Source organism: Eptatretus burgeri, chromosome 11 (assembly GCF_056783735.1).
Source record: "Eptatretus burgeri isolate ZD-2024b chromosome 11, Ebu_testis_v1, whole genome shotgun sequence".
Lineage (NCBI taxonomy): Eukaryota > Metazoa > Chordata > Myxini > Myxiniformes > Myxinidae > Eptatretus > Eptatretus burgeri.
Window position 1 is genome coordinate 19,668,556 of NC_140971.1, and position 13,573 is coordinate 19,682,128.

Here is a 13,573-nt window from a genome sequence, read left to right on the forward strand (position 1 = left end):
CCCCGGTAGTCTGGCGATTTGCGTAATTAGGTATATTGAAGTTGGCAATTAACCCTACCGCACGCCTCCGGATTCTTGGCGAACTTGGTCCATTGAGGACCCGTGAACTTTCGGACTTCTCCGAAAGTGGCGACTTAAATTCCGGGTGTTCGGTGGAGGAGACTACTGCTCCCCCTAGCAGTCGTCCTCGCCACCGATACCCAGCCCTTTAACAATATTTCCGCAGGGCATTCAAAGTCCGCCAGCAACCACCTTCTTGTAAAACTGCCAAAATCAAGAATCACTGCTCACCTTCACTCTTTCATTTCTCTTTTTTCCCACCTCTGGAACAAACTCCCACATTCTCTTTAATCCCACTCTTCCCTCCAAGTCTTTAAAACAGCTGTTCACCACCATCTCATATCTTCCCCTCTCCACAACCATGATCTCTTCTACCCCCGTTGATCCACCCCAAACCAACTTCCTTCAAATTCCCTGCCTTCCTTCCTGAAAATCCCTGTCGTGTCCATCTTGTTTACTCTGTGTTCCCCGCCCCATCTATCTCCCTTCTACAGATCTCCTGATGTCTCTGTTCCCCACTGTTTGTGCTTCTCTCTCTCTCTTGCCCCTTTTGTCTCCTGCTCCTTTTTTTATATGTTCTGTATGTTAGCTCTCATACGAGCCTTGACAATGTATACAAAAAAACAAAAAGCTGAGCTGTGTGGGAGGAGTGGAGCCATGTATCACGGGCCATTGGTGTGTGGGAGGAGTGGAGACATGCCCTCCCTCTTTCCACACAAATTACACATGCCATATCGTGTGTGTCGGAAGAGTGAGGGCATGCATCATGTATCAAAGTTGTGTTGAGGACTTCCACAATTACCATATATCTATACTAGTGTGTGTGTGTTAGTGTGCCTCCTCCATAACTCAACCATGTAACATAGTAGCCTGAAACTTTGTATGCACACTAAGAAAACTCCAAGGAAGTACAAGACTGAAAATTGTGTGTTTGGGTTCATTAAAACACCCCTTTTGAAGATAATTAACGGCCTTATTTAATTATATCCTTCATCAGGCGATCCTCGGCCACCTCACTCGCTGGGGTCTTAAGGCGTATTCTGGCCGGTTACCTCGTTGGGGTCTGAAGCCGCCATGTTTTTTGGCCTGCTCAACCATGCCTTGAATTGGAACACGCCGGAACAATTTCTTAACATCGATTGTTTGTTGTGTTTTCACTTACCTCACTCGTATCGCATGTCTGTTCATCATAGCTAAGAATCATTGTATGTATCGCTTTTGTAAGTACTATAGTTTTCGAATTAGGAGCTTGGAGCCATTTCATGCATGAAATGATCCGATTTTCCATGATCTACTCTCACGGACTAATTAATGTATATCATCAAAATATTATTTCAGTTTAGAGCATTGGATATTGTCCGGACTAAACAAGTGTCGAAATCTGGAGTAAAATCTGATAATTTAAAGAAATAACTAGTCTTGTAACTAAGCTGATATACCTATTTACTTTAAGCAAGCAAGGCGATGTTCCCTTCTCCATACATCCACAAGAAAAAGTGAAATTTCCAAAGCATTAAACTTATCTTTTTCTACTGATTGGAGAATTATATTGAGTGAACAAAAAATTTAGGAACGTAACAAAATTAAGCTGTATGATTTAATGTATTCACTGCCCTGTCCCCCAGAGGGACTGCCTATCCATAGCAAACACCATAGGTGTTTGTCTCCGAACGTGTCCGGCTGGTGTTTGTCTCTGAACATGTCCGGACGGGAGTTTGTCTCCACACGTGTCCAGGCGGTGTTTGTTTCCGGACTGCATTTATGTCTGGACATGTCCGGGCGTTGTTTGCCTCCGGGTGGTATTTATAGTATGACAGGTAGAAAATGGATTTCAGACATTATTTTGTTTCCATCTTCACTGTTATTCGATGCAGAATAATTTTGATGAAACAGTATGAATCATAATTAACACTCCACTGCACGTTTGCCTTCCCTTACTCTCACTTCTCGCTCTCCCTCCCTCCTCTCTCTTTCCCCCTCCACCTCCTCACTCACCCCCCTCTTTCTCTCCCCCACCACTTCCTCACTCTCCCCTCTCTCTCTCTTCTCCCCTCTTTTTCTTGCCCCCGTCTTTCTCTCCCCCCCTCTTCTTTCTCTCCCCCTCTTCTTTCTCTCCCCCTCTTCTTTCTCTCCCCCCTCTTCTTTCTCTCCCACCCCCCCCATAGTATTCCCGTCAGCGAAGCGACGGGTGGCATTTGCTAGTGTAAGGAATAAATTATCGTCTAACGGCCTTCTTCCCATGCGAACCTGTAAATTTTTCTCTTTAATTATATTGAAACAGACTTCTGTATGTTCAGTATTTGCAGTGTAATACCCTCCAATGACATCTTTAAAGACAGATAAAATCGAAATCATAACAGTTTTCTTGGAAATGTTTATTTTCATTCTTCTGCAATGTTTTATTGCCATTTTTAAGCACTTGCACTATTTTATGAACGGCTAATTGAATTAGAGACGTCATAGAATATCGTTATGCTACACATTTTTGAGAAAACAGACATGGGAATGAGTCTTTTCAACTCTTGTTTGTTGCGTTTCTGAACACGATCTATATTTCCTACGAGCCGCCATTTTGTCTGAATCTCGACATCCCCAATGCTGAGAGAGCGAACAGCAAATTTGATTGGTCGAGATGGCATAAAATGCCACAATATTTTGTTCAAGTCCTGCAAAACTGGAGGTTTTTCATAGTGCCAAGAATGCAATTTTTGGCCTACAGTGTTCAAGTGTACAATTCATTTTAAATAAAATAATGATTTTAAAGGTTGTCGTGAAACTTTTTGAAGTGTTTACCGTCGTTGATACAGCGTCTTTTACACCACCTTATTTAACACATTTCATCAGTTATTTGTGCTTGGTGCTTGTGTCCTTTACGACACCCTTAAAAACAGTTACCGGTTTGTAATGATTTTCAATTTTGGTTCACTGCCAGACAGGCAGAGTAAAGAAAATACTGTGGTCATGCGTGATCGGGTCGACATTCCAAAAAATTGTCAAATTCAGAACCAAAGTTCTGATGAACTGCAGGTTTGTGTTCCGATTTGTGTTCTCGTTCTTGTTCTACAGTGTTCAAAATATAACATTCAATTGTCTAAGTTGTTCCTCGATCACATACTGACATCTGCAAACAGACAGACAAAGTGAACCAATTGCTTAACCCCTCTTTTTGTTTCGCACACACAGGCTAAAAAGTGTGAAGTTAATTGTTGGATGTTGATATGTATTAAGTGCACACTGGCATGCTCTGCAGCATCATCATCACCCTGTGACCCACGTGAACCATGTTTGATGATACTAATGATTTCCCGCTAAGCTCATGACTGGCAGTCCAAGCATGATATAATACCTTTGTCCTGAACACTGATGCAGACTATCGTAGGAAGAAACAAAGCTGAGTATTATGTTCAGTGTGTTACATGTTACGACAATGATACCCACAGGGTTAAAGATAATTGCTTTATTTCTGTGCAAAGACATTTGTTTGCACCTGAAGCAAAAACCTGTTTTATCTCATCTGCAGACATCCTTGGCACATGTCATTGCCAACTTGTGCCGCCGTCGAGGTAACACGCGCTTTGTCACACACTCTGCGACCAGTGCCACGACGGCCAACATCCGCGAGGTTATCCGGCAAGCACAGAATGAACAGCGACTGTGCCAACGCAAGACGATACTCTTCATTGACGAAATCCATCGATTCAACAAGAGCCAGCAGGTTGTCATTGTACTTGCTCATCACTGTATTGTGAGGACTTCAGTGTTCACAAAAGTTTGAATTCAATGAATTCTGTTAATTTTTGTCGTGGGAACACTAAACTGGGCAAACTTTGTTTTTGCACCATGAAATAAAAAACCCCACAAGCAATCCATAAATGTAATGTGCATTGGGTAGAACAAGACACAAAGTATTTATATATAAGCCATAAGAAAAAGGTTTTGTGGTTGTCCCTAAAAAAAAAAAAAGACTTTTGTCCACAAAATCAAAAGAACTTCTTCTTCTTCAATGGCCACAACTATTCCCACGTTCTTGTGGGGTTGGCCGGGGAAGTTTTTAGGCCATGTCTTACACGAACCTGCTGGCCAGGCCTGATGCTCAACTAAGTATTTCAGGTAGGAATTTGTAATTTGTTTCATGGTGCTGGCGATAGCTTGCCAAATCTTCACAAAGGACACTGCGGGATCATTAACGTCCACCAATTGATGCCAGCAGACGGGACTCCCAGCTTAACGTCCATCCAAGACGGCACATGCATCGATAGATCACTGTACCTTTGAAACACTGGGATGACAATTTATATCTGCGTCGGGGTTCATACCCAGGCTAGACAGCTCAGATTGGAGGGTGCCTTATGCTAGGCCATCCTGCCTGCCCATGAAAATATCCAATTTACATGATTGTTTTGCCTTTCCACTCTCATAGCTTTGAACGGGGCCAATCCGGGCCTCATATGTAGATAGGCCTCATTACCGATGAGTTGTTTTGTTTTGCATGGCATGATATGAAGCTACTCTTCAGATAGCTGGATGCAAATATCACACTTTTTCTTTTTGCCAATCTTTAGGACACATTCTTGCCTCATATTGAGAACGGCACCATTACTCTCATCGGCGCCACGACAGAGAATCCATCTTTCGAAATAAATGGGGCACTTCTCAGCCGTTGCCGTGTTGTCGTGCTGGACAAGCTCTCGGTGGAGGCAGTAGAAAAGATTCTTCATCGAGCAGTGCACTCACTTGGCGCTTCCATCGTCAACTCTGCGACAGATGAGATTGAGGGAGAATTTATGCATCCAGAAGCAGCTGGGAAGTGAGTTTTTCTTTTCTTCTTCCTGTAATATTACGAACATATGTTGAACAGTAATGCCTCTTATTCATTTTCTCCAAACCAAGTAAAGATATTCAAACGAAACATCAATCTTTATTCCACCATGGTGTAAAATTATTTCTCAACATAATCACCACTGTAGTCCACACATTTATACCAATGTATAAATAGTTTAGTGATGCTGTCATAATAGAACTGTGCATTCTGCTGAGTTAACCAGCGCTTCACAGCAGCCTTGACATCATTGTCAGAAGAAAGATGTTCCCCCCCGAAGGTTTAAGAAAGAGATGAAAATCTGACAGCCAAGTCGGGGCTGGTGATCTTTTGTGGCGGTACTCTATTGACCTTCTCTTATTCTCAGGATTGTAATGGTGTGCCCAACTCATCACCAGTCATCTCCGATCGGTCACCTCAACTCTCATCCCCAGTCGGTCACCTCAACTCTCATCCCCAGTCGGTCACCTCAACTCTCATCTCCAGTCGGTCATCCCGACTCTCACCTCTGAGACCCCAGCCAAAATCCCAACTGAGACCCAAGCGAGAAAAATGAAAAGTTATGCAGACACACTTTTGGAAGTACAGTTGTGTGGTGATAATACTTGTCTCAAGAGGGATAGCTCATTGTTACTTATTGGGATAGTAAGACAAGCAGACCTAAAGTGAAATAGCCAGGTTCAACTCATTGTATCTTGTGCAACTTGTCAGTTGTGCATACTAAGCATCCTTAAGAAAAGTGGACCTGGCATGAGCGATGTGGTTACCATGCATAAAGTATTGTTGTGGGCCGGGAATCGGTGGCGAGGACGACCGCGAGAGGGAGCAGTAGGGTCGTCTCCACCGAACACCCCGGAATTTAGGTCATGCCCCTCTGGATAACTCTGAGGGTCACGGGTCCCTTTATGGACCGAGGTCGCCAATACTTTGACGGCGTGAGATAGGGTTGATTGTCTATTCCAATGTACCTAAATACTCACGCCGTCCAACTACCGGGGAGCCCCACCCTCGACGGACCTCGGGCGGAACGGGCTGTATACCGAGCCCGAACCGGGTGTAAACCGAGCGAGGATTACCAAGATCCGTTGATCCAAATGAACAATTACGGCCCAACGGCCTTCCTAATTTCCAATATGCACAGTGCTAAGTCAATGATAGAAAGCACAACAACGAGCTGGTACATTCAACTAGAGGGGTTTTATTTAACAATGATCGGGGAGGGGAAGCACAAAAAGAGCAGAGTTATACCGAATAAAGAAATGCAATTAATGTACAAGGCACTTAACAGTTCTACTTATCAGACTGGGCACACACACACACACACACACACACACACACACACACACACACACACACACACACACACACACACACACACACACACACACACACACACACACACACACACACACACACTAAATGGTGGCTGCGGCCTTTATTCGGCCCTTCAGTTCGGAGGATAGGGGAGCTGAAGGCCAGAGTCCGGCGTGCACCTTTCCGCCTCGTGCGGTCTCCTCATTCGGGTCTCGTAGCGGGACTCGAACCCACCGCAACGATGCCGCTCCAAGCTCCAAAGACTGAGGATCAATGATGGATGCCAACCGGCCCGAAGGCGGACCGGACAGACCGCCGGCAGGCCAGGCGAGCCGATCAGGAACCGGCAAGATGAGTGCAGATCGGAGGGAACCAGCCAGCTCGCGCCTCAGACCCAGACAGCCAGCTGCAGACAGAACGCGCCCCTCCCATATTCGTTCCTCTTGTGAGGTGGGAGGGATCTCTCCTCATGCAACTCGCCCCCCCCCTGATTGGCCGGTTCCATCGTTCGGGTCTGTTGGCGGTCCCCCATTGGACAGGCCCACGGTAGGCGGAGCAACTCCCACTATTCTGGGTGGAGCCGGCTCTGAAGCAATGAGCGTCCTGATTGGCCAGAGGGCATGCCCTTGCCCTCGTCGGTGGAGTCTGGATCTGGTGCGAGGGCCCCGCCCACGTCCATAGCCAGGAACACGTGCCTAATGGCGATTGTGTTGAGTGAGGAAGGGGGCGCTCCTTGCCGATTGGCTAAAGAGGGATGTCATGCCCTTGAACTCCGCCCACGCACGTGCTCGCTCGCCACCGCTCTGGAGGTCCACCGTGCCGCTAGCAGGGCGTTGTTGGGGATATAAAGAAATGTAAAAGAAAACCCTAACTATCGAAAGTAACTCCGCAGCGCACGAACACTTTATCACCCATTAAACATAGGAACGGGACCCTGACTACAAACACATACTTAACCGATATTGTTACGAATCTGGCAGCCATGAGCACTCAACATTCAGGTCGTTGTAGAACAGTTATATCGGTAAGTGTGTGTTTCATAGTTATAATCCTTCCCCTTGTTTAATGGGTTACTTTTGATGTACGTGTGCTGCGAGTTTCTTTCTAGATAGCTTTTACATCAGTATTCCCTCCCCATTCCTTCATGTCTTCACACTCCCCATTCCATCACGCACGTGTTTGGGGCCACGGCGTAGGTGGGGTGAGGTCGACTCCGCCCCAGCGGGATGGAATGTTCATCTCGCCCAATCAGGGGTGAGATCGCCTCAGAGCCAACTCCCACCCCAGCAAGATGGAATGTTCATCTCGCCCAATCAGGGGTGAGATCGCCTCAGAGCCAACTCCTGCCCCAGCAAGATGGAATGTTCATCTCGTCCAATCAGGAGTGAGATTACCACAGAGCAGACCCTCCACCCCGCGAAGGGGGTGGGGGGGGATAAGAAGGATCGCGAGCTGCTCGTGCGTGTGAAAAAAGTGTCGGAGCTGGTGTCGGTGCTCGTGTTGGTGGTGCTCGTGGTTGGTCAAAGTGTTGGAGTTCATGGTTCTTGAGGTGGTGGTCGTGTTGTTGGTCGACCACCCGCTCCCCTGTGTTCTGGCCTGCTGGGCACTCCTTGGTGGTCGCCGGTCTTCGCCCCTGGTCTTCTCCTTGGCGTGAAGCTGACCGTGTGGGTTCGAGTCCCTCCACGTGGTTCACAAAGGCGCTCCCAGGGCGTTCGACGATTCGAGCTCCGAAAGTGCGATCGACCAGCCGCACGCTCGCGGCCAGGGAGCCAACCGTTCTGACTCCCAGCCGAACTATCCTCCTCGGCTGGAGAGCCGAATAAAGACCCGACCGGGTCCATTTCTTTTTGGGTGTGCGTGTCTGTGTGTGGGCCTGTCCTGTTAAGTAGAATTGCGTAAGTGCCTTGTTTTTGTACATTGCTTTATTCGGTATAATTAACCTCCGCCATCGAAGATCGGAGGTTGCTGTTATCACCCCTTTCTGTTTGTTAACCTCCGCCAACTTCGAAGATGGATGGAGGTTACTGTTTTCACCCCTTTCTGTTTGTTATCTTGCCAAAACGAAGTTTTTGCAAGATATGTTAGTCAGCTTGTTGTTTTTTTTTTGTTTGTTTGTTTGTTTGTCTGTAATCACGTATAAAAAAATCTGCAGAGCACAGTTATTGGAAATTTTTGTAACTTCGCATATCAGAGGCCTATAGAGGTCCCTTTCAGTGCACAAAATTTTGAAGGTCAAAGGTCAAGGTCACTTTGTCGCAAATAAAGGGAGTCGACGAAACCCTTATTTTTTGAGTAATTTTGATCGGATCGTCTTCAAACTTCATGGGAATATAGTTCATGGTCTGGCGCTCAGCTGATTAATTTTTGGTGGCGATTGGCCTTGACGTTCATGGTTAGCACCTAAGGTCAAACATGTTTGACCCCAAGGTCAAATTTTCAAGTCTTAGGAACCACATCGTGTCGTACCTCAAATTGAACACCTCGATGAGTGCTTTCTGGATATGTCAAGCTTGAGACTTTATGACGTCATTTGGTGACTTTATGAGGCAAACGCATATTTATTTTGCCAAAACAAAGTTTTTGCAAGATATGTGAGTCAGCTTGTATGTTTTTTTTTTATCTTGCCAAAACGAAGTTTTTGCAAGATATGTTAGTCAGCTTGTATGTTTTTTTTGTTTGTTTTGTTTGTTTGTCTGTAATCACGTAGAAAAAATTCTGCAGAGCACAGTTATCATTGGAAATTTTTGTAACTTTACATATCAGAGGCCTATAGAGGTCCCTTTCAGTGCACAAATTTTTGAAGGTCAAGGTCAAAGGTCAAGGCCACTTTGTCGCAAATCAGGGGAGTCGACGAAACCCTTATTTTTGAGTAATTTTGATCGGATCGTTTTAAAACTTCATGGGAATATAGTTCATGGTCTGGCGCTCAGCTGATTAATTTTTGGTGGCGATTGGCCTTGACCTTCATATGTTTTTTTTTTTTTTTTTTTTCGTCTGTAATCACGTATAAATCACTCTGCAGAGCACAGTTATCATTGGAAATTTTTGTAACTTCGCATATCAGAGGCCTATAGAGGTCCCTTTCAGCGCATAAAATTTTGAAGGTCAAGGTCACTTTGTCGCAAATCAGGGGAGTCGACGAAACCCTTATTTTTTGAGTAATTTTGATCGGATCATCTTCAAACTTCATGGAAATATAGTTCATGGTCTGGCGCTCAGCTGATTAATTTTTGGTGGCGATTGGCCTTGACCTTCATGGTTAGCGCCAAAGGTCAAACATATTTGACCCCAAGGTCAAATTTTCAAGTTTTAGGAACCATATCGTGTAGTACCTCAAATTGAACACCTCGATGAGTGCTTTCTAGATATGTCAAGCTTGAGACATTATGACGTCATTTGGTGACATGAGGAAAAAGCATATTTTTCATGGTTACTCTGTAGAACGATTCTCATCGGAATCTCTCGTAGGCAGATATTCCTCAAGGAGTCGCTACTGGTGGATAGCAGCTCTGTTCACCTCAGTGTGACCTTAAAGAAGTCACACGTGGTCACCTTTTGGCAAGATAGGGTCACCCTGCAGGTGACATTGGTTTATTTTATTTGTTTGTTTGTTTGTTTGTGAACAGTATTACAGAAAAACTCCTCGACGGATTTCGACGAAACTTGGTCGGGGCGGGGGGTGGGGTTAGGTATGGTCCAAGGATCATGCCATTAAATTTTGGCCTTGGCCCCCCCCCAAAAAAAAATTGTTAGAGAAATTTTTTTTTGCATTTCTACATGTTTTCAGTGATTTCCAACCCCCCCCCCCAAAAAAAAATGTTGGAGAAAAGAACTATAACTCTGTCAGCACTGTTGACATCATATTTAATGAATGAGATATAAGGTTCACTTGAGTGACCCAGCAGTATTGGTGGCGGAGGTTTTGCACTCTCCCGAGTGCTCCCCCTCTAGTTTGTTTGTTTGTGTGTTTGTTTGTTTGTTTGTTTGTGAACAGTATTACGGAAAAACTCTCCGACGGATTTCGACGAAACTTGGTGGGGGGGTTAGGTATGGTCCAAGGATCATGCCATTAGATTTTGGACCCGGTCCCCCCCCCAAAAAAGAAAAAATTGTTAAGAGAAAAATAAATGTTTTTTTTTTTGCATTTCTACATGTTTTAAGTGATTTCCAACCCCCCCCCCCCAAAAAAAATTGTTACCCCCCCCCAAAAGAAATTGTTGGAGAAAAAAAATTATTTGCATTTCTACATGTTTTAAGTGATTTCCAACCCCCCCAAAAAAAAAAAATTTTGCAACTTTTTTTTTCAACAAAATTTCGATTCCTTTTTTTTGCATTTCTACATGTTTTAAGTGATTTCCCACCCCACCCCTCCCCCCCCAAAAAAAATGTTGGAGAAAAGAACTATAACTCTGTCAGCACTGTTGACATCATATTTAATGAATAAGACATAAGGTTCACTTGAGTGACCCAGCAGTATTGGCGGCGGAGGTTTTGCACTCTCCCGAGTGCTCCCCCTCTAGTTCTGCTCTGTGTCTCCCTCCCTGACTATTATTGTAAATAATATTGAAGGACCCGTGGACTTTCGGACTTCTCCGAAAGTCGCGACCTAAATTCCGGGTGTTCGGTGGAGGCGACTCTACTGCTCTCTCTAGTGGCCATCCTCGCCACCGATCCTCAGCCCCACAACAATATAACTGATCTTTGGGACCTGAATGTTTAGTGCTCATGGCTGCCAGATTCGTAACAGTGTACATTCGCCCATTACTTGAGTTTGGATCACCTGTCTGGGGATCGAGCCTGACCACTGCTCAGAAAGATGAACTAGAGTGTATCCAGAAGTGTGCCCTCCATTGCATCGCATATCCTTATATTCTGTTATAAAATAGCAACTTGATTTGTATGGCATCCCTTCTCTCAGTGAATGAAGAGACTGCTTCCAAAGTGAAGTAGAAGTCTCTTCGGATCTAAAAGCTACCGCGACATGCTTCCCCCCTTCCCCCCCCCCCACCTCCCACCCCACCCACTAGTTGCAATCCCGATCTTGCATCCAATTCAGAAATGCTAAATCTTTGGTCATAGCCATTTGTAGAACACAAATATATAAACGATCGACAATTCCAACTATGACTACCATTCTCAATTCCATTATTTGAATGTATGATAATAACTCGCAGAGTACCTGCCCGATGGGCAATCTTGTTCCGAGCATGCAACACGTTCTTCTGGCCTGTCCCTTTATTTGGGCAGTGTATAGGCAACAGACCGCTGCCTCAATCGCACCCGAAAATAAAAATAACCTGGGTTAGATACTGGAAGCAAAAACATGCGTACTGCTTCTGTGCATATATAATACATCATGGTTATATAGCTCGGATAATTCCAATTGCACTGGGCCATAGACTGACGCACGAGGCTTGAAGTCGAAAACCTGAAGCCTGAGACCTACACGTATTGTCATCTTCACAAGGCCCATGATGCCAATTGGCTCCAACCTTTCTCTATTTGATCATCCTTTTAACAATCTCTTAGGTTGTTTAACATTGAACGGAAAGCGTATTGGGAAAGCATGACGATTGTAAATATGACACCTCCGAAGATGTATTCGGCTTACCAAAAAGGCGGACGTATGATTTTCCTTTTTCTTTTTCAGGTTACAATTGTGGGTGGACTAATGGGTATAGAGAATACATACATAGATATATACATGCATATAAACTCTTGCTCCATTATACACTATATAGACTTTAGGACATACAGAGTGTACATTGGGACTATTCTGAAAAGCTGGTACCAACACCGCCAAGCCAGTATTCTATGGGAGCCATAATGAAACACCTCTGGCTCTCACATCATTCAATGAAAATAAAACGCATCATTCACTCGCAGCTATATTTTTCACTGCTACCTTTCTCAGCACCATTCTCAGCCAGTGCTCCATGGTAGCAGAGATCACATATATCTTCAACAATGAACAAAACACCTCTCCACCACACCCCTTTGTTATACCCTATTCATGTCACTTGTAACAGGAACATGAAAGAAAGTTGATTCTTTCATGATCCATGCACCTGGTATATGTTGTACACTAGTTTACAGAGCAGGATTTTCTTTCCTGGCCATCTAATTATTCTTTCACTCTATCCCATTGAGTATTTGTCAGTAGCTTGGAGCCTGCCTACAGCTATCATTTTCTCTGGACCAACTCCACATGCTCAAGAATGAGAGTTACATATAGCACATGATATTTTAGGCAGCCAAGTTAGGTAGCCTTGAACAATGTAGTCAAATGACAAATTTTATTTGGAAAATTCTTACCGAATTTTTTTGCAAGATTTCTCCACTACCTGTTGAAGATGTCATTTGGGCCAAATACAATATTAGGCAATGTATTTTTTCCAAGCAGATTAAAATATATTACCATTTTGTTTTTTTTCAGTTACATTGTTATTTGCTTCTTGGTTTTTTATCGACATTGAACCAAATAAAAGACCAGGTACAGCATTGGAACCATCAGGAGGAACCTGGATAGGATTTGGGTTTCTGTTGCTATTCCTGTAGCCTTAAACTCATCCAGGTGCAGCCGCCAAGTTAGCCTTAAAAAACAATTTGAGTTCACCTCTCCGTAGACATTTAGAAAAAACTATAAAGGCACTCGGTAGAGCGCATACCTCTGCCAAGCTGAACAGTTTACGTTTTGTATCCTACCGATAGACCATATCTGCATCCGGACCTCAACCAAAATCTAATCAGCTTGTTCTTGTCACCTACACATCTCATCCATGAAGTTTTGTCATAACTTGAACACAACTTTTTGAAATATCATGCTATATATCGTTTTTGGCCCCATCTCTGAATGCTGAAGAATCACTTGAAAACTTAAAAAATAACTCTCCTATCTGTATTCGGATCCTTACCAAAATCGAATCAATTCGTCCTTGTCACACACCCAACCTGTCCACCAAATTTCATCAAAAACCATCCATAATGTTTTGACATATCCTACTCACAGACAAACAGACAAACTGGAGTGAAAATATGACATCCGTCCACCTTCAGTGGCAGAGGTAAGAAAGAGAGAAATATAGAAAAAATATTATGAGCAAAAGAGTTCAATTTCGCACATGATACCGAACAAAGTTAACCACATGTAAGACCTTTAACATGTTTATTCATTGATCCAAGAATACCTTATTGTTTCTTTAATCCAAGTGTTGAATTGCTCCCACAGAATGTACATGGGAGTACATGCAGAACCCAAAGTATTTTGGCTTTTGTGTTCCTATAAGCCCCATTAAATAATATAAAGGTGCAGTTTGGAGTTTTCTCTGACAACATTTTTAATGTCACCTGTTTAATCTCATGAGAAGTCAATGGGGATTT

General features: G+C 44.0%; 1 protein-coding gene across 3 annotated transcripts in view; it reads left to right on the forward strand.

Annotated features, from left to right (window-relative positions):
• Positions 1 to 13,573, forward strand: part of WRNIP1 (WRN helicase interacting protein 1) — a 36,744-nt gene that overhangs the window by 2,565 nt on the left and 20,606 nt on the right. For all 3 annotated transcript variants that reach the window (XM_085845415.1, XM_085845416.1, XM_085845417.1), the window contains exons 2-3: positions 3,581 to 3,775; positions 4,623 to 4,867. In XM_085845415.1, the coding sequence (XP_085701541.1) occupies positions 3,581 to 3,775; positions 4,623 to 4,867 (440 nt within the window). The remainder of the gene's footprint in view (positions 1 to 3,580; positions 3,776 to 4,622; positions 4,868 to 13,573) is intronic.